Genomic DNA, 19951 nt, shown 5'->3' on the forward strand with positions numbered 1-19951 from the left:
TGTTGTTGTAGGTAGAGCGTCTGTGGTAGTTGTTTGGGCGGCTGTGGTTGTAATGGGAGCAGCTGTGGTAGTTGTAGGTGCAGCTGTGGTCATAGTAGGAGCAGCTGTTGTTGTTGAAGCCTCTGTTGTAGTTGTTGGGTTAGCTGTGGTTGTATTGGGAGCAGCTGTGGTTGTTGTTGGAGCCTGTGTTGTAGTTGTAGCTGCAGCTGTGGTTGTTGTTTGATCCTCTGTGGTAGTTGTAGGGGCAGCTGTGGTTGATGTGGGAGCAGCTGTGGTAGTCGTGGGAGAAGCTGTGGTTTTAGTGGGGGCACCTGTTGTAGTTGTAGGTGCAGCTGTGATTGTTGTTGGAGCCTCTCTGGTAGTTGTAGGTGTAGCTGTGGTTGTAGTGGGAGAAGTTGCAGATGTTGTTGGAGTGTCTGTGGTAGTTGTAGGGGCAGCTGTGGTCTTAGTGGGAGAAGCTGTGGTTGTTGTTGGAAACTCTGTTGCTATTAAAGGTGCAGTTGATGTTGTAGTAGGAGCGGCTGTTGTTGTTGGAGCCTCTGAGGTAGTTGTTGGGGAATTTGTAGGTGCAAATGTGGTTGCAGTGGGAGAAGCTGTGGTTGTGGTTGGACCAGATGTGGTCGTTGTGGGAGAAGCTCTTGTTGCTGTTGGATTCTCTGTAGTAGTTGTAGGGGTAGCTGTGGTTGTAGTTGGAGCAGCTGTGGTCGTAGTGGGAGAAGCTGTGCTTGTAGTTGGAGCAGCTGTGGTCGTAGTGGGAGGAGCCGTTGTTGTTGGAGCCTCTGTTGTAATAGTAGGTGCAGCTGTGGTTATATTTGGAGCCTCTGTTGTAGTTGTAGGTGAAGCTGTGGTTGTTGTTTGATCCTCTCTGGTAGTTGTAGGGGCAGCTGTGGTTGTTGTGGGAGAAGCTTTTGTAGCTGTAGGTGCCACTGTGGTTGTTTTTGGAGCCTCTGTGATAGTTGTAGGTGCAGCTGTTGTTGTAGTGGGAGCAGCTGTGGTTGTTATTGGATCCTCTGGTGTAATTGTCGGTGCACCTTTAGTTGTAGTGAGAGAAGCGTTGGTAGTAGTGGGAGAAACTGTGGTTGTTGTTGGAGCTTCTGTTGTAGTTGTAGTTGCAGCTGTGGTTGTTGTTTGATCCTCTGTGGTAGTTGTAGGGGCTGCTGTGGTTGTTGTGGGAGCAGCTGTTGTAGTTGTAGGTGCAGCTGTGGTTGTAGTGGGGGCACCTGTTGTAGTTGTAGGTGCAGTTGTGGTTCTTGTCGGAGCCTCTGCTGCAGTTGTAGGTGTAGCTGTGGTCGCAGTGGGAGCAGCCGTTGTTTTACGAGCCTCTGTTGTAGTTGTAGGTGAAGCTGTGGTCGAAGTGGGAGCAGCCGTTGTTGCTGTTGTTGGAATCTCTGTTGTAATTGTAGGTGCAGCTTTGGTTGTAGTGGGAGCACCTGTTGTAGTTGTAGGTGCAGCTTTGGTTGTAGCGGTAGAACCTGTTGTAGTTGTAGGTGCAGCTGTTGTTGTAGGTAGAGCGTCTGTGGTAGTTGTTTGGGCGGCTGTTGTTGTAATGGGAGCAGTTGTGGTAGTTGTAGGTGCAGCTGTGGTCATAGTAGGAGCAGCTGTTGTTGTTGAAGCCTCTGTTGTAGTTGTTGGGTTAGCTGTGGTTGTATTGGGAGCAGCTCTGGTTGTTGTTGGAGCCTGTGTTGTAGTTGTAGCTGCAGCTGTGGTTGTTGTTTGATCCTCTGTGGTAGTTGTAGGGGCAGCTGTGATTGATGTGGGAGCAGCTGTGGTAGTCGTGGGAGAAGCTGTGGTTTTAGTGGGGGCACCTGTTGTAGTTGTAGGTGCAGCTGTGATTGTAGTAGGGGCGACTGTTGTCGTTGTTGGGGCGGCTGTGGTTGTACTGGGAGTAGCTGTGGCTGTTGTTGGAGCCTCTGTGGTAGTTGTTGGGGTGGCTGTGGTAGTAGTGGGAGAAACTGTGGATGTTGTTGGAGTGTCTGTGGTATTTTTAGGGGCAGCTGTGGTTGTAGTGGGAGAAGTTGCAGATGTTGTTGGAGTGTCTGTGGTAGTTGTAGGGGCAGCTGTGGTCTTAGTGGGAGAAGCTGTGGTTGTTGTTGGAAACTCTGTTGCTATTAAAGGTGCAGTTGATGTTGTAGTAGGAGCGGCTGTTGTTGTTGGAGCCTCTGAGGTAGTTGTTGGGGAATTTGTAGGTGCAAATGTGGTTGCAGTGGGAGAAGCTGTGGTTGTGGTTGGACCAGATGTGGTCGTTGTGGGAGAAGCTCTTGTTGCTGTTGGATTCTCTGTAGTAGTTGTAGGGGTAGCTGTGGTTGTAGTTGGAGCAGCTGTGGTCGTAGTGGGAGAAGCTGTGCTTGTAGTTGGAGCAGCTGTGGTCGTAGTGGGAGGAGCCGTTGTTGTTGGAGCCTCTGTTGTAATAGTAGGTGCAGCTGTGGTTATATTTGGAGCCTCTGTTGTAGTTGTAGGTGAAGCTGTGGTTGTTGTTTGATCCTCTCTGGTAGTTGTAGGGGCAGCTGTGGTTGTTGTGGGAGAAGCTTTTGTAGCTGTAGGTGCCACTGTGGTTGTTTTTGGAGCCTCTGTGATAGTTGTAGGTGCAGCTGTTGTTGTAGTGGGAGCAGCTGTGGTTGTTATTGGATCCTCTGGTGTAATTGTCGGTGCACCTTTGGTTGTAGTGAGAGAAGCGTTGGTAGTAGTGGGAGAAACTGTGGTTGTTGTTGGAGCTTCTGTTGTAGTTGTAGTTGCAGCTGTGGTTGTTGTTTGATCCTCTGTGGTAGTTGTAGGGGCTGCTGTGGTTGTTGTGGGAGCAGCTGTTGTAGTTGTAGGTGCAGCTGTGGTTGTAGTGGGGGCACCTGTTGTAGTTGTAGGTGCAGTTGTGGTTCTTGTCGGAGCCTCTGCTGCAGTTGTAGGTGTAGCTGTGGTCGCAGTGGGAGCAGCCGTTGTTTTACGAGCCTCTGTTGTAGTTGTAGGTGTAGCTGTGGTCGAAGTGGGAGCAGCCGTTGTTGCTGTTGTTGGAATCTCTGTTGTAATTGTAGGTGCAGCTTTGGTTGTAGTGGGAGCACCTGTTGTAGTTGTAGGTGCAGCTTTGGTTGTAGCGGTAGAACCTGTTGTAGTTGTAGGTGCAGCTGTTGTTGTAGGTAGAGCGTCTGTGGTAGTTGTTTGGGCGGCTGTTGTTGTAATGGGAGCAGTTGTGGTAGTTGTAGGTGCAGCTGTGGTCATAGTAGGAGCAGCTGTTGTTGTTGAAGCCTCTGTTGTAGTTGTTGGGTTAGCTGTGGTTGTATTGGGAGCAGCTCTGGTTATTGTTGGAGCCTGTGTTGTAGTTGTAGCTGCAGCTGTGGTTGTTGTTTGATCCTCTGTGGTAGTTGTAGGGGCAGCTGTGATTGATGTGGGAGCAGCTGTAGTAGTCGTGGGAGAAGCTGTGGTTTTAGTGGGGGCACCTGTTGTAGTTGTAGGTGCAGCTGTGATTGTTGTTGGAGCCTCTGTGGTAGTTGTAGGTGTAGCTGTGGTCGCAGTGGGAGCAGCCGTTGTTATTGGAGCCTCTGTTGTAGTTGTAGGTGCAGCTGTGGTCATAATGGGAGCATACGTTGTTGTTGTTGGAGCCTCTGTTGTAGTTGTAGGTGCAGCTGTTGTTGTAGTGGGAGCAGCTGTGGTTGTTGTTGGATTCTCTGTTGTAGTTGTAGGTACAGCTGTTGTTGTAGTGTGAGCAGCTGTGGTTGTTGTTGGATCCTCTGGTGTAATTGTGGGTGCACCTTTGGTTGTAGTGAGAGAAGCGTTGGTAGTGGTGGGAGAAACTGTGGTTGTTGTTGGAGCCTCTGTTGTAGTTGTAGCTGCAGCTCTGGTTGTTGTTGAGTTAGCTGTGGTTGTTGTTGGAGCCTCTATTGTAGTTGTAGTTGCAGCTGTGGTTGTTGTTTGATCCTCTGTGGTAGTTGTAGGGGCAGCTGTGGTTGTTGTGGGAGCAACTGTTGTGGTTGTAGGTGCAGCTGTGGTTGTAGTGGGGTTACCTGTTGTAGTTGTAGGTGCAGTTGTGGTTCTTGTCGGAGCCTCTGCTGCAGTTGTAGGTGTAGCTGTGGTCTTAGTGGGAGCAGCCGTTGTTGTTGTTGGAGCCTCTGTTGTAGTTGTAAGTGCAGCTGTGGTTGTAGTCGGAGCAGACGTTGTTTTACGAGCCTCTGTTGTAGTTGTAGGTGCAGCTGTGGTCGAAGTGGGAGCAGCCGTTGTTGTTGGAATCTCTGTTGTAATTGTAGGTGCAGCTTTGGTTGTAGTGGGAGCACCTGTTGTAGTTGTAGGTGCAGCTTTGGTTGTAGTGGGAGAACCTGTTGTAGTTGTAGGTGCAGCTGTTGTTGTAGGTAGAGCGTCTGTGGTAGTTGTTTGGGCGGCTGTGGTTGTAATGGGAGCAGCTGTGGTAGTTGTAGGTGCAGCTGTGGTCATAGTAGGAGCAGCTGTTGTTGTTGAAGCCTCTGTTGTAGTTGTTGGGTTAGCTGTGGTTGTATTGGGAGCAGCTGTGGTTGTTGTTGGAGCCTGTGTTGTAGTTGTAGCTGCAGCTGTGGTTGTTGTTTGATCCTCTGTGGTAGTTGTAGGGGCAGCTGTGGTTGATGTGGGAGCAGCTGTGGTAGTCGTGGGAGAAGCTGTGGTTTTAGTGGGGGCACCTGTTGTAGTTGTAGGTGCAGCTGTGATTGTTGTTGGAGCCTCTCTGGTAGTTGTAGGTGTAGCTGTGGTTGTAGTGGGAGAAGTTGCAGATGTTGTTGGAGTGTCTGTGGTAGTTGTAGGGGCAGCTGTGGTCTTAGTGGGAGAAGCTGTGGTTGTTGTTGGAAACTCTGTTGCTATTAAAGGTGCAGTTGATGTTGTAGTAGGAGCGGCTGTTGTTGTTGGAGCCTCTGAGGTAGTTGTTGGGGAATTTGTAGGTGCAAATGTGGTTGCAGTGGGAGAAGCTGTGGTTGTGGTTGGACCAGATGTGGTCGTTGTGGGAGAAGCTCTTGTTGCTGTTGGATTCTCTGTAGTAGTTGTAGGGGTAGCTGTGGTTGTAGTTGGAGCAGCTGTGGTCGTAGTGGGAGAAGCTGTGCTTGTAGTTGGAGCAGCTGTGGTCGTAGTGGGAGGAGCCGTTGTTGTTGGAGCCTCTGTTGTAATAGTAGGTGCAGCTGTGGTTATATTTGGAGCCTCTGTTGTAGTTGTAGGTGAAGCTGTGGTTGTTGTTTGATCCTCTCTGGTAGTTGTAGGGGCAGCTGTGGTTGTTGTGGGAGAAGCTTTTGTAGCTGTAGGTGCCACTGTGGTTGTTTTTGGAGCCTCTGTGATAGTTGTAGGTGCAGCTGTTGTTGTAGTGGGAGCAGCTGTGGTTGTTATTGGATCCTCTGGTGTAATTGTCGGTGCACCTTTGGTTGTAGTGAGAGAAGCGTTGGTAGTAGTGGGAGAAACTGTGGTTGTTGTTGGAGCTTCTGTTGTAGTTGTAGTTGCAGCTGTGGTTGTTGTTTGATCCTCTGTGGTAGTTGTAGGGGCTGCTGTGGTTGTTGTGGGAGCAGCTGTTGTAGTTGTAGGTGCAGCTGTGGTTGTAGTGGGGGCACCTGTTGTAGTTGTAGGTGCAGTTGTGGTTCTTGTCGGAACCTCTGCTGCAGTTGTAGGTGTAGCTGTGGTCGCAGTGGGAGCAGCCGTTGTTTTACGAGCCTCTGTTGTAGTTGTAGGTGAAGCTGTGGTCGAAGTGGGAGCAGCCGTTGTTGCTGTTGTTGGAATCTCTGTTGTAATTGTAGGTGCAGCTTTGGTTGTAGTGGGAGCACCTGTTGTAGTTGTAGGTGCAGCTTTGGTTGTAGCGGTAGAACCTGTTGTAGTTGTAGGTGCAGCTGTTGTTGTAGGTAGAGCGTCTGTGGTAGTTGTTTGGGCGGCTGTTGTTGTAATGGGAGCAGTTGTGGTAGTTGTAGGTGCAGCTGTGGTCATAGTAGGAGCAGCTGTTGTTGTTGAAGCCTCTAGTGTAGTTGTTGGGTTAGCTGTGGTTGTATTGGGAGCAGCTCTGGTTGTTGTTGGAGCCTGTGTTGTAGTTGTAGCTGCAGCTGTGGTTGTTGTTTGATCCTCTGTGGTAGTTGTAGGGGCAGCTGTGATTGATGTGGGAGCAGCTGTGGTAGTCGTGGGAGAAGCTGTGGTTTTAGTGGGGGCACCTGTTGTAGTTGTAGGTGCAGCTGTGATTGTAGTAGGGGCGACTGTTGTCGTTGTTGGGGCGGCTGTGGTTGTACTGAGAGTAGCTGTGGCTGTTGTTGGAGCCTCTGTGGTAGTTGTTGGGGTGGCTGTGGTAGTAGTGGGAGAAACTGTGGATGTTGTTGGAGTGTCTGTGGTATTTTTAGGGGCAGCTGTGGTTGTAGTGGGAGAAGTTGCAGATGTTGTTGGAGTGTCTGTGGTAGTTGTAGGGGCAGCTGTGGTCTTAGTGGGAGAAGCTGTGGTTGTTGTTGGAAACTCTGTTGCTATTAAAGGTGCAGTTGATGTTGTAGTAGGAGCGGCTGTTGTTGTTGGAGCCTCTGAGGTAGTTGTTGGGGAATTTGTAGGTGCAAATGTGGTTGCAGTGGGAGAAGCTGTGGTTGTGGTTGGACCAGATGTGGTTGTTGTGGGAGAAGCTCTTGTTGCTGTTGGATTCTCTGTAGTAGTTGTAGGGGTAGCTGTGGTTGTAGTTGGAGCAGCTGTGGTCGTAGTGGGAGAAGCTGTGCTTGTAGTTGGAGCAGCTGTGGTCGTAGTGGGAGGAGCCGTTGTTGTTGGAGCCTCTGTTGTAACAGTAGGTGCAGCTGTGGTTATATTTGGAGCCTCTGTTGTAGTTGTAGGTGAAGCTGTGGTTGTTGTTTGATCCTCTCTGGTAGTTGTAGGGGCAGCTGTGGTTGTTGTGGGAGAAGCTTTTGTAGCTGTAGGTGCCACTGTGGTTGTTTTTGGAGCCTCTGTGATAGTTGTAGGTGCAGCTGTTGTTGTAGTGGGAGCAGCTGTGGTTGTTATTGGATCCTCTGGTGTAATTGTCGGTGCACCTTTGGTTGTAGTGAGAGAAGCGTTGGTAGTAGTGGGAGAAACTGTGGTTGTTGTTGGAGCTTCTGTTGTAGTTGTAGTTGCAGCTGTGGTTGTTGTTTGATCCTCTGTGGTAGTTGTAGGGGCTGCTGTGGTTGTTGTGGGAGCAGCTGTTGTAGTTGTAGGTGCAGCTGTGGTTGTAGTGGGGGCACCTGTTGTAGTTGTAGGTGCAGTTGTGGTTCTTGTCGGAGCCTCTGCTGCAGTTGTAGGTGTAGCTGTGGTCGCAGTGGGAGCAGCCGTTGTTTTACGAGCCTCTGTTGTAGTTGTAGGTGCAGCTGTGGTCGAAGTGGGAGCAGCCGTTGTTGCTGTTGTTGGAATCTCTGTTGTAATTGTAGGTGCAGCTTTGGTTGTAGTGGGAGCACCTGTTGTAGTTGTAGGTGCAGCTTTGGTTGTAGCGGTAGAACCTGTTGTAGTTGTAGGTGCAGCTGTTGTTGTAGGTAGAGCGTCTGTGGTAGTTGTTTGGGCGGCTGTTGTTGTAATGGGAGCAGTTGTGGTAGTTGTAGGTGCAGCTGTGGTCATAGTAGGAGCAGCTGTTGTTGTTGAAGCCTCTGTTGTAGTTGTTGGGTTAGCTGTGGTTGTATTGGGAGCAGCTCTGGTTATTGTTGGAGCCTGTGTTGTAGTTGTAGCTGCAGCTGTGGTTGTTGTTTGATCCTCTGTGGTAGTTGTAGGGGCAGCTGTGATTGATGTGGGAGCAGCTGTAGTAGTCGTGGGAGAAGCTGTGGTTTTAGTGGGGGCACCTGTTGTAGTTGTAGGTGCAGCTGTGATTGTTGTTGGAGCCTCTGTGGTAGTTGTAGGTGTAGCTGTGGTCGCAGTGGGAGCAGCCGTTGTTATTGGAGCCTCTGTTGTAGTTGTAGGTGCAGCTGTGGTCATAATGGGAGCATACGTTGTTGTTGTTGGAGCCTCTGTTGTAGTTGTAGGTGCAGCTGTTGTTGTAGTGGGAGCAGCTGTGGTTGTTGTTGGATTCTCTGTTGTAGTTGTAGGTACAGCTGTTGTTGTAGTGTGAGCAGCTGTGGTTGTTGTTGGATCCTCTGGTGTAATTGTGGGTGCACCTTTGGTTGTAGTGAGAGAAGCGTTGGTAGTGGTGGGAGAAACTGTGGTTGTTGTTGGAGCCTCTGTTGTAGTTGTAGCTGCAGCTCTGGTTGTTGTTGAGTTAGCTGTGGTTGTTGTTGGAGCCTCTATTGTAGTTGTAGTTGCAGCTGTGGTTGTTGTTTGATCCTCTGTGGTAGTTGTAGGGGCAGCTGTGGTTGTTGTGGGAGCAACTGTTGTGGTTGTAGGTGCAGCTGTGGTTGTAGTGGGGTTACCTGTTGTAGTTGTAGGTGCAGTTGTGGTTCTTGTCGGAGCCTCTGCTGCAGTTGTAGGTGTAGCTGTGGTCTTAGTGGGAGCAGCCGTTGTTGTTGTTGGAGCCTCTGTTGTAGTTGTAAGTGCAGCTGTGGTTGTAGTCGGAGCAGACGTTGTTTTACGAGCCTCTGTTGTAGTTGTAGGTGCAGCTGTGGTCGAAGTGGGAGCAGCCGTTGTTGTTGTTGTTGGAATCTCTGTTGTAATTGTAGGTGCAGCTTTGGTTGTAGTGGGAGCACCTGTTGTAGTTGTAGGTGCAGCTTTGGTTGTAGTGGGAGAACCTGTTGTAGTTGTAGGTGCAGCTGTTGTTGTAGGTAGAGCGTCTGTGGTAGTTGTTTGGGCGGCTGTGGTTGTAATGGGAGCAGCTTTGGTAGTTGTAGGTGCAGCTGTGGTCATAGTAGGAGCAGCTGTTGTTGTTGAAGCCTCTGTTGTAGTTGTTGGGTTAGCTGTGGTTGTATTGGGAGCAGCTGTGGTTGTTGTTGGAGCCTGTGTTGTAGTTGTAGCTGCAGCTGTGGTTGTTGTTTGATCCTCTGTGGTAGTTGTAGGGGCAGCTGTGGTTGATGTGGGAGCAGCTGTGGTAGTCGTGGGAGAAGCTGTGGTTTTAGTGGGGGCACCTGTTGTAGTTGTAGGTGCAGCTGTGATTGTTGTTGGAGCCTCTCTGGTAGTTGTAGGTGTAGCTGTGGTTGTAGTGGGAGAAGTTGCAGATGTTGTTGGAGTGTCTGTGGTAGTTGTAGGGGCAGCTGTGGTCTTAGTGGGAGAAGCTGTGGTTGTTGTTGGAAACTCTGTTGCTATTAAAGGTGCAGTTGATGTTGTAGTAGGAGCGGCTGTTGTTGTTGGAGCCTCTGAGGTAGTTGTTGGGGAATTTGTAGGTGCAAATGTGGTTGCAGTGGGAGAAGCTGTGGTTGTGGTTGGACCAGATGTGGTCGTTGTGGGAGAAGCTCTTGTTGCTGTTGGATTCTCTGTAGTAGTTGTAGGGGTAGCTGTGGTTGTAGTTGGAGCAGCTGTGGTCGTAGTGGGAGAAGCTGTGCTTGTAGTTGGAGCAGCTGTGGTCGTAGTGGGAGGAGCCGTTGTTGTTGGAGCCTCTGTTGTAATAGTAGGTGCAGCTGTGGTTATATTTGGAGCCTCTGTTGTAGTTGTAGGTGAAGCTGTGGTTGTTGTTTGATCCTCTCTGGTAGTTGTAGGGGCAGCTGTGGTTGTTGTGGGAGAAGCTTTTGTAGCTGTAGGTGCCACTGTGGTTGTTTTTGGAGCCTCTGTGATAGTTGTAGGTGCAGCTGTTGTTGTAGTGGGAGCAGCTGTGGTTGTTATTGGATCCTCTGGTGTAATTGTCGGTGCACCTTTAGTTGTAGTGAGAGAAGCGTTGGTAGTAGTGGGAGAAACTGTGGTTGTTGTTGGAGCTTCTGTTGTAGTTGTAGTTGCAGCTGTGGTTGTTGTTTGATCCTCTGTGGTAGTTGTAGGGGCTGCTGTGGTTGTTGTGGGAGCAGCTGTTGTAGTTGTAGGTGCAGCTGTGGTTGTAGTGGGGGCACCTGTTGTAGTTGTAGGTGCAGTTGTGGTTCTTGTCGGAGCCTCTGCTGCAGTTGTAGGTGTAGCTGTGGTCGCAGTGGGAGCAGCCGTTGTTTTACGAGCCTCTGTTGTAGTTGTAGGTGAAGCTGTGGTCGAAGTGGGAGCAGCCGTTGTTGCTGTTGTTGGAATCTCTGTTGTAATTGTAGGTGCAGCTTTGGTTGTAGTGGGAGCACCTGTTGTAGTTGTAGGTGCAGCTTTGGTTGTAGCGGTAGAACCTGTTGTAGTTGTAGGTGCAGCTGTTGTTGTAGGTAGAGCGTCTGTGGTAGTTGTTTGGGCGGCTGTTGTTGTAATGGGAGCAGTTGTGGTAGTTGTAGGTGCAGCTGTGGTCATAGTAGGAGCAGCTGTTGTTGTTGAAGCCTCTGTTGTAGTTGTTGGGTTAGCTGTGGTTGTATTGGGAGCAGCTCTGGTTGTTGTTGGAGCCTGTGTTGTAGTTGTAGCTGCAGCTGTGGTTGTTGTTTGATCCTCTGTGGTAGTTGTAGGGGCAGCTGTGATTGATGTGGGAGCAGCTGTGGTAGTCGTGGGAGAAGCTGTGGTTTTAGTGGGGGCACCTGTTGTAGTTGTAGGTGCAGCTGTGATTGTAGTAGGGGCGACTGTTGTCGTTGTTGGGGCGGCTGTGGTTGTACTGGGAGTAGCTGTGGCTGTTGTTGGAGCCTCTGTGGTAGTTGTTGGGGTGGCTGTGGTAGTAGTGGGAGAAACTGTGGATGTTGTTGGAGTGTCTGTGGTATTTTTAGGGGCAGCTGTGGTTGTAGTGGGAGAAGTTGCAGATGTTGTTGGAGTGTCTGTGGTAGTTGTAGGGGCAGCTGTGGTCTTAGTGGGAGAAGCTGTGGTTGTTGTTGGAAACTCTGTTGCTATTAAAGGTGCAGTTGATGTTGTAGTAGGAGCGGCTGTTGTTGTTGGAGCCTCTGAGGTAGTTGTTGGGGAATTTGTAGGTGCAAATGTGGTTGCAGTGGGAGAAGCTGTGGTTGTGGTTGGACCAGATGTGGTCGTTGTGGGAGAAGCTCTTGTTGCTGTTGGATTCTCTGTAGTAGTTGTAGGGGTAGCTGTGGTTGTAGTTGGAGCAGCTGTGGTCGTAGTGGGAGAAGCTGTGCTTGTAGTTGGAGCAGCTGTGGTCGTAGTGGGAGGAGCCGTTGTTGTTGGAGCCTCTGTTGTAATAGTAGGTGCAGCTGTGGTTATATTTGGAGCCTCTGTTGTAGTTGTAGGTGAAGCTGTGGTTGTTGTTTGATCCTCTCTGGTAGTTGTAGGGGCAGCTGTGGTTGTTGTGGGAGAAGCTTTTGTAGCTGTAGGTGCCACTGTGGTTGTTTTTGGAGCCTCTGTGATAGTTGTAGGTGCAGCTGTTGTTGTAGTGGGAGCAGCTGTGGTTGTTATTGGATCCTCTGGTGTAATTGTCGGTGCACCTTTGGTTGTAGTGAGAGAAGCGTTGGTAGTAGTGGGAGAAACTGTGGTTGTTGTTGGAGCTTCTGTTGTAGTTGTAGTTGCAGCTGTGGTTGTTGTTTGATCCTCTGTGGTAGTTGTAGGGGCTGCTGTGGTTGTTGTGGGAGCAGCTGTTGTAGTTGTAGGTGCAGCTGTGGTTGTAGTGGGGGCACCTGTTGTAGTTGTAGGTGCAGTTGTGGTTCTTGTCGGAGCCTCTGCTGCAGTTGTAGGTGTAGCTGTGGTCGCAGTGGGAGCAGCCGTTGTTTTACGAGCCTCTGTTGTAGTTGTAGGTGTAGCTGTGGTCGAAGTGGGAGCAGCCGTTGTTGCTGTTGTTGGAATCTCTGTTGTAATTGTAGGTGCAGCTTTGGTTGTAGTGGGAGCACCTGTTGTAGTTGTAGGTGCAGCTTTGGTTGTAGCGGTAGAACCTGTTGTAGTTGTAGGTGCAGCTGTTGTTGTAGGTAGAGCGTCTGTGGTAGTTGTTTGGGCGGCTGTTGTTGTAATGGGAGCAGTTGTGGTAGTTGTAGGTGCAGCTGTGGTCATAGTAGGAGCAGCTGTTGTTGTTGAAGCCTCTGTTGTAGTTGTTGGGTTAGCTGTGGTTGTATTGGGAGCAGCTCTGGTTATTGTTGGAGCCTGTGTTGTAGTTGTAGCTGCAGCTGTGGTTGTTGTTTGATCCTCTGTGGTAGTTGTAGGGGCAGCTGTGATTGATGTGGGAGCAGCTGTAGTAGTCGTGGGAGAAGCTGTGGTTTTAGTGGGGGCACCTGTTGTAGTTGTAGGTGCAGCTGTGATTGTTGTTGGAGCCTCTGTGGTAGTTGTAGGTGTAGCTGTGGTCGCAGTGGGAGCAGCCGTTGTTATTGGAGCCTCTGTTGTAGTTGTAGGTGCAGCTGTGGTCATAATGGGAGCATACGTTGTTGTTGTTGGAGCCTCTGTTGTAGTTGTAGGTGCAGCTGTTGTTGTAGTGGGAGCAGCTGTGGTTGTTGTTGGATTCTCTGTTGTAGTTGTAGGTACAGCTGTTGTTGTAGTGTGAGCAGCTGTGGTTGTTGTTGGATCCTCTGGTGTAATTGTGGGTGCACCTTTGGTTGTAGTGAGAGAAGCGTTGGTAGTGGTGGGAGAAACTGTGGTTGTTGTTGGAGCCTCTGTTGTAGTTGTAGCTGCAGCTCTGGTTGTTGTTGAGTTAGCTGTGGTTGTTGTTGGAGCCTCTATTGTAGTTGTAGTTGCAGCTGTGGTTGTTGTTTGATCCTCTGTGGTAGTTGTAGGGGCAGCTGTGGTTGTTGTGGGAGCAACTGTTGTGGTTGTAGGTGCAGCTGTGGTTGTAGTGGGGTTACCTGTTGTAGTTGTAGGTGCAGTTGTGGTTCTTGTCGGAGCCTCTGCTGCAGTTGTAGGTGTAGCTGTGGTCTTAGTGGGAGCAGCCGTTGTTGTTGTTGGAGCCTCTGTTGTAGTTGTAAGTGCAGCTGTGGTTGTAGTCGGAGCAGACGTTGTTTTACGAGCCTCTGTTGTAGTTGTAGGTGCAGCTGTGGTCGAAGTGGGAGCAGCCGTTGTTGTTGTTGTTGGAATCTCTGTTGTAATTGTAGGTGCAGCTTTGGTTGTAGTGGGAGCACCTGTTGTAGTTGTAGGTGCAGCTTTGGTTGTAGTGGGAGAACCTGTTGTAGTTGTAGGTGCAGCTGTTGTTGTAGGTAGAGCGTCTGTGGTAGTTGTTTGGGCGGCTGTGGTTGTAATGGGAGCAGCTGTGGTAGTTGTAGGTGCAGCTGTGGTCATAGTAGGAGCAGCTGTTGTTGTTGAAGCCTCTGTTGTAGTTGTTGGGTTAGCTGTGGTTGTATTGGGAGCAGCTGTGGTTGTTGTTGGAGCCTGTGTTGTAGTTGTAGCTGCAGCTGTGGTTGTTGTTTGATCCTCTGTGGTAGTTGTAGGGGCAGCTGTGGTTGATGTGGGAGCAGCTGTGGTAGTCGTGGGAGAAGCTGTGGTTTTAGTGGGGGCACCTGTTGTAGTTGTAGGTGCAGCTGTGATTGTTGTTGGAGCCTCTCTGGTAGTTGTAGGTGTAGCTGTGGTTGTAGTGGGAGAAGTTGCAGATGTTGTTGGAGTGTCTGTGGTAGTTGTAGGGGCAGCTGTGGTCTTAGTGGGAGAAGCTGTGGTTGTTGTTGGAAACTCTGTTGCTATTAAAGGTGCAGTTGATGTTGTAGTAGGAGCGGCTGTTGTTGTTGGAGCCTCTGAGGTAGTTGTTGGGGAATTTGTAGGTGCAAATGTGGTTGCAGTGGGAGAAGCTGTGGTTGTGGTTGGACCAGATGTGGTCGTTGTGGGAGAAGCTCTTGTTGCTGTTGGATTCTCTGTAGTAGTTGTAGGGGTAGCTGTGGTTGTAGTTGGAGCAGCTGTGGTCGTAGTGGGAGAAGCTGTGCTTGTAGTTGGAGCAGCTGTGGTCGTAGTGGGAGGAGCCGTTGTTGTTGGAGCCTCTGTTGTAATAGTAGGTGCAGCTGTGGTTATATTTGGAGCCTCTGTTGTAGTTGTAGGTGAAGCTGTGGTTGTTGTTTGATCCTCTCTGGTAGTTGTAGGGGCAGCTGTGGTTGTTGTGGGAGAAGCTTTTGTAGCTGTAGGTGCCACTGTGGTTGTTTTTGGAGCCTCTGTGATAGTTGTAGGTGCAGCTGTTGTTGTAGTGGGAGCAGCTGTGGTTGTTATTGGATCCTCTGGTGTAATTGTCGGTGCACCTTTGGTTGTAGTGAGAGAAGCGTTGGTAGTAGTGGGAGAAACTGTGGTTGTTGTTGGAGCTTCTGTTGTAGTTGTAGTTGCAGCTGTGGTTGTTGTTTGATCCTCTGTGGTAGTTGTAGGGGCTGCTGTGGTTGTTGTGGGAGCAGCTGTTGTAGTTGTAGGTGCAGCTGTGGTTGTAGTGGGGGCACCTGTTGTAGTTGTAGGTGCAGTTGTGGTTCTTGTCGGAGCCTCTGCTGCAGTTGTAGGTGTAGCTGTGGTCGCAGTGGGAGCAGCCGTTGTTTTACGAGCCTCTGTTGTAGTTGTAGGTGCAGCTGTGGTCGAAGTGGGAGCAGCCGTTGTTGCTGTTGTTGGAATCTCTGTTGTAATTGTAGGTGCAGCTTTGGTTGTAGTGGGAGCACCTGTTGTAGTTGTAGGTGCAGCTTTGGTTGTAGCGGTAGAACCTGTTGTAGTTGTAGGTGCAGCTGTTGTTGTAGGTAGAGCGTCTGTGGTAGTTGTTTGGGCGGCTGTTGTTGTAATGGGAGCAGTTGTGGTAGTTGTAGGTGCAGCTGTGGTCATAGTAGGAGCAGCTGTTGTTGTTGAAGCCTCTGTTGTAGTTGTTGGGTTAGCTGTGGTTGTATTGGGAGCAGCTCTGGTTGTTGTTGGAGCCTGTGTTGTAGTTGTAGCTGCAGCTGTGGTTGTTGTTTGATCCTCTGTGGTAGTTGTAGGGGCAGCTGTGATTGATGTGGGAGCAGCTGTAGTAGTCGTGGGAGAAGCTGTGGTTTTAGTGGGGGCACCTGTTGTAGTTGTAGGTGCAGCTGTGATTGTTGTTGGAGCCTCTGTGGTAGTTGTAGGTGTAGCTGTGGTCGCAGTGGGAGCAGCCGTTGTTATTGGAGCCTCTGTTGTAGTTGTAGGTGCAGCTGTGGTCATAATGGGAGCATACGTTGTTGTTGTTGGAGCCTCTGTTGTAGTTGTAGGTGCAGCTGTTGTTGTAGTGGGAGCAGCTGTGGTTGTTGTTGGATTCTCTGTTGTAGTTGTAGGTACAGCTGTTGTTGTAGTGTGAGCAGCTGTGGTTGTTGTTGGATCCTCTGGTGTAATTGTGGGTGCACCTTTGGTTGTAGTGAGAGAAGCGTTGGTAGTGGTGGGAGAAACTGTGGTTGTTGTTGGAGCCTCTGTTGTAGTTGTAGCTGCAGCTCTGGTTGTTGTTGAGTTAGCTGTGGTTGTTGTTGGAGCCTCTGTTGTAGTTGTAGTTGCAGCTGTGGTTGTTGTTTGATCCTCTGTGGTAGTTGTAGGGGCAGCTGTGGTTGTTGTGGGAGCAACTGTTGTGGTTGTAGGTGCAGCTGTGGTTGTAGTGGGGTTACCTGTTGTAGTTGTAGGTGCAGTTGTGGTTCTTGTCGGAGCCTCTGCTGCAGTTGTAGGTGTAGCTGTGGTCTTAGTGGGAGCAGCCGTTGTTGTTGTTGGAGCCTCTGTTGTAGTTGTAAGTGCAGCTGTGGTTGTAGTCGGAGCAGACGTTGTTTTACGAGCCTCTGTTGTAGTTGTAGGTGCAGCTGTGGTCGAAGTGGGAGAACCTGTTGTAGTTGTAGGTGCAGCTTTGGTTGTAGTGGGAGAACCTGTTGTAGTTGTAGGTGCAGCTGTTGTTGTAGGTAGAGCGTCTGTGGTAGTTGTTTGGGCGGCTGTGGTTGTAATGGGAGCAGCTGTGGTAGTTGTAGGTGCAGCTGTGGTCATAGTAGGAGCAGCTGTTGTTGTTGAAGCCTCTGTTGTAGTTGTTGGGTTAGCTGTGGTTGTATTGGGAGCAGCTGTGGTTGTTGTTGGAGCCTGTGTTGTAGTTGTAGCTGCAGCTGTGGTTGTTGTTTGATCCTCTGTGGTAGTTGTAGGGGCAGCTGTGGTTGATGTGGGAGCAGCTGTGGTAGTCGTGGGAGAAGCTGTGGTTTTAGTGGGGGCACCTGTTGTAGTTGTAGGTGCAGATGTGATTGTTGTTGGAGCCTCTCTGGTAGTTGTAGGTGTAGCTGTGGTCGCAGTGGGAGCAGCCGTTGTTATTGGAGCCTCTGTTATAGTTGTAGGTGCAGCTGTGGTTGCACTTTGAGGAGCCGTTGTTGTTGTTGGAGCCTCTGTTGTAGTTTTAGGTGCAGCTGTGGTTGCACTTTGAGGAGCCGTTGTTGTTGTTGGAGCCTCTGTTGTAGTTTTAGGTGCAGCTGTGGTTGTAGTGGGAGCACCCGTTGTAATTGTAGGTGCACCTTTGATGGTAGTGGGAGAAGCTGTGGTAGTAGAGGGAGAAACTGTGGTTGTTGTTGGAGCCTCTGTTGTAGTTTGAGCTGCAGCTGTTGTTGTAGTGGGAGCAGCTGTTGTTGTTTGGCCATCAGTTGTAGTTGTAGGCACAGATGTGGTTGTAGTGGGAGCAGCTGTGGTGGTTGTTGGATCCTCTGGTGTAATTGTAGGTGCACCTTTGGTTGTAGTGGGAGAAGCTGTGGTAGTAGAGGGAGAAACTGTGGTTGTCGTTGAAGCCTCTGGTGTAATTGTAGGTGCAACTGTGGTTGTTGTTTTATCCTCTGTGGTAGTTGTAGAGGGCGCTGTGGTTGCAGAGGGAGAAGCTGTGGTTGTAGTTTGAGCCTCTGTTGCTATTATAGGTGCAGCTGATGTTTTGGTAGGAGTGGCTGTTGTTGATGGAGCCTCTGTTGTAGTTGTAAGTGCAGCTGTGGTCGTAGTGGGAGCAGCCGTTGTTGATGGAGCCGCTGTTGTAGTTGTAGGTGCAGCTGTTGTTGTTGGAGTATCTGTTGTAGTTGTAGGCACAGAGGTGGTTGTAGTGGGAGCAGCTGTGGTTGTTGTTGGATCCTCTGGTGTACTTGTAGGTGCACCTTTGGATGTAGTGGGAGAAGCTGTGGTAGTAGAGGGAGAAACTGTGGTTGTTGTAGGAGCCTCTGTTGTAGTTTTAGCTGCAGCTGTGGTTGTTGTTGGGTTAGCTGTCGTTGTACTGGGAGCAGCTGTTGCTATTATAGGTGCAGCTGATGTTTTAGTAGGAGTGGCTGTTGTTGATGGAGCCTCTGTTGTAGTTGTAAGTGCAACTGTGGTCGTAGTGGGAGCAGCCGTTGTTGTTGGAGCCTCTTTTGTAGTTGTAGGCACAGATGTGGTTGTAGTGGGAGCAGCTGTGGTGGTTGTTGGATCCTCTGGTGTAATTGTAGGTGCACCTTTGGTGGTAGTGGGAGAAGCTGTGGTAGTAGAGGGAGAAACTGTGGTTGTCGTTGAAGCCTCTGATGTAATTGTAGGTGCACCTTTGGTCGTAGTGGGAGAAGCTGTGGTAGTAGAGGGAGAAGCTGTGGTTGTCGTTGGAGCCTCGGTTGTAGTTGTAGGTGCAACTGTGGTTGTTGTTTTATTCTCTGTGGTAGTTGTAGAGGGCGCTTTGGTTGCAGAGGGAGAAGCTGTGGTTGTAGTTGGAGCCTCTGGTGTACTTGTAGGTGCACCTTTGGATGTAGTGGGAGAAGCTGTGGTAGTAGAGGGAGAAACTGTGGTTGTTGTAGGAGCCTCTGTTGTAGTTTTAGCTGCAGCTGTGGTTGTTGTTGGGTTAGCTGTCGTTGTACTGGGAGCAGCTGTGGTTGTTGTTGGAGCCTCTGTTGTAGTTGTATGTGCAACTGTGGTTGTTGTTTGATCCTCTGTGGTAGTTGTAGAGGGCGCTGTGGTTGTAGAGGGAGAAGCTGTGGTTTTAGTTGGAGCCTCTGTTGCTATTATAGGTGCAGCTGATGTTTTAGTAGGAGCGGCTGTTGTTGTCGGAGCCTCTGTTGTAGTTGTAAGTGCAGCTGTGGTCGTAGTGGGAGCAGCCGTTGTTGTTGGAGCCTCTGTTGTAGTTGTAGGTGCAGCTGTGGTTTTAGTGGGAGCACCTGTTGTAGTTGTAGGTGCAGCTGTGGTTGTTGTTAGAGCTTCTGTGATAGTTGTAGGTGGAGCTGTGGTTTTAGTAGGAGCAGCCGTTGTTGTTGTTGGAGCCTCTGTTGTATTTTTAGGTGCGGCTGTGGTTGTAGTGGGAGCACCTGTTTTAGTTGTAGATGCAGCTGTGGTTGTTCTTGGAGCCTCTGTGCTAGTTGTAGGTGCAGCTGTGGTTGTAGTGGGAGAAGCACTTGTTGCTGTTGGATTCTCTGTGGTAGTTGTAGGGGGCGCTGTTGTTGTAGGGGGAGAAGCTGTGGTTGTAGTTGGAGCCTCTTTTTTAGTTATAGGGGGAGCAGTGGTTGTAGTTGGAGCAGCTGTGGTTGTAGTGGGAGAATATGTGCTTGTAGTTGCAGTAGCTGTGGTTGTAGTGAGAGCATCCGTTGTTGTTGGAGACTCTGTTCTAGTTTTAGGTGCAGATGTGGTTGTAGTTGGAACAGCTTTAGTTGTAGTGGGAGCAGCCGTTGCTGTTGGAGCCTCTATTGTAGTTGTAAGTGCAGCTGTTGTCGTATTGGGAGCAGCCGTTGTTGTTGAAGCCTCTGTAGTAGTTTTAGGTGCAGCTGTTGTTGTAGTGGGAGCAGCTGTTGTTGTTGGATCATCTGTTGTAGTTGTAGGCACAGAGGTGGTTGTAGTGGGAGCAGCTGTAGTTGTTGTTGGATCCTGTGGTGTAATTGTAGGTGCACCTTTGGTTGTAGTGGGAGCAGCTGTTGTAGTTGTAGGTGCAGCTGTGGTTGTTTCAGGGGCAGCTGTTGTTTTAGTGGGAGCAGCTGTGGTTATAGTGGGAGCAGCTGTTGTAGTTGTAGGTGCAGCTGTGGTTGTTGTTGGAGCCTTTGTTGTAGTTGTAGTTGCAGCTGTGTTTTTGGTTTGATCCTCTGTGGTAGTTGTAGGGGCAGCTGTGGTTGTAGTGGGAGCAGCTGTTGTAGTTGTAGGTGCAGCCGTGGTTGTTGTTGGAGCCTCTGTTGTAGTTGTAGATGCAATAGTAGCTGTGGAAGCTGCTGTTTGAGCCTGTGTGGTTGTTGTCATAACAGAAATCTTGAAAGGAAATAGAAGAGACATTGTTTTACACTGAATTCATTTGACTATAAAATTAATCAACAAATCCTTCCCGTGCGTATTTTCTGCTGTTTCGCTATAGCCACAACAAACTGCTGCTCTGACTTACGTCTTTATAGTTTAATTGCGTTCCCAATTGGGACTTATGTGAAAACATAAATATTTATTTTTATACAAATTACAGTTGAGTTGACAAAATGTTGCAAACCTCTTCAATGACACTACTACTTTTAAAATAGTGACTTTTATTTTTTGTTTCATTTTTAAATGTGTATAACCGTTGCCATCAAGATACAACATGTTATGGGTAACCTTATAGTAGCTAATTGGGTTGCTACGTATTGACATTTTAATTAAAAACCCACTGGACCAGCCACCACCATTCAGCCTCTTTATACCTTCTTCTACAATCTCACACTTTTTACATCTCTTCACCTTCTTTGTTTGATGGCTTAGGTCTCCCAGATTGCCACCCACAAGCCATCTCGAGAAGGTACATGAACGTTACATTTTGTCTGAATGAATGCTGTTTTCTAGTTTAATAAAATAAATATTAAAGAAAATAATATGTGATAAATATTAATTAAGAAAGTTTATGTTGAGAAATTGAATATGCTAAATCATTATTAACGTTTTTTGACAAACATTTCAAACTTTTCAAAAAAGTTCATGCATCAAAAGCAAGTATAAATACATTATAAATATGAATAATGATAAAGATTATTTAAGAATATTAGCATTAGAGCAATTCTAATGTTTACCTTTGTGTATATAGAATTGTTCAATAACATATGTTCTTCATTTTTTTTCATGACAATCCATTTTTTATGTCCTACTTGTTTAATGTTTTGTAGCATTGCATTTTTTATTTGGTTACACACATTTCTTTAGTTACAGGAATGTCTTTCAAAAGTACGTTATTTTCTTGTCCTAATTCATGAAAATTTTTTCATGTTTTTGCAATTCTGCAATTTGATATGAAGAGTCAGATGGCTGAGCGGTGAGGGAG

The 19951-nt window shown here is 48.8% G+C and overlaps 3 protein-coding genes across 3 annotated transcripts; all 3 read right to left on the reverse strand.

Annotated features, from left to right (window-relative positions):
* Window positions 1-240: 240 nt before the first annotated feature.
* On the reverse strand, window positions 241-3365 carry LOC124484387 (mucin-5AC-like; the record flags this gene model as incomplete). The annotated part of the gene is made up of 3 exons (XM_047045288.1): window positions 1762-3365; window positions 523-1146; window positions 241-444 (listed from the first exon to the last, which is right to left on the reverse strand). Coding segments are annotated over exons 1-3 (2274 nt in total), but the record flags the coding sequence as incomplete, so codon positions are not given.
* A 1195-nt stretch (window positions 3366-4560) lies between these two features.
* Window positions 4561-7685, reverse strand: LOC124484388 (mucin-5AC-like; the record flags this gene model as incomplete). The annotated part of the gene is made up of 3 exons (XM_047045289.1): window positions 6082-7685; window positions 4843-5427; window positions 4561-4764 (listed from the first exon to the last, which is right to left on the reverse strand). Coding segments are annotated over exons 1-3 (2235 nt in total), but the record flags the coding sequence as incomplete, so codon positions are not given.
* A 473-nt stretch (window positions 7686-8158) lies between these two features.
* LOC124484390 (mucin-5AC-like) lies at window positions 8159-16092 on the reverse strand (the record flags this gene model as incomplete). Its single annotated transcript, XM_047045291.1, has 11 exons — window positions 8159-8204; window positions 8310-8379; window positions 9133-9323; window positions 9867-9929; window positions 10452-10619; window positions 11487-11549; window positions 12636-12705; window positions 13459-13609; window positions 13798-14601; window positions 15151-15923; window positions 16059-16092. Coding segments are annotated over 11 exons (2433 nt in total), but the record flags the coding sequence as incomplete, so codon positions are not given.
* Window positions 16093-19951: the final 3859 nt, after the last annotated feature.

This window comes from Hypomesus transpacificus, chromosome 22 (genome assembly GCF_021917145.1).
Source record: "Hypomesus transpacificus isolate Combined female chromosome 22, fHypTra1, whole genome shotgun sequence".
Lineage (NCBI taxonomy): Eukaryota > Metazoa > Chordata > Actinopteri > Osmeriformes > Osmeridae > Hypomesus > Hypomesus transpacificus.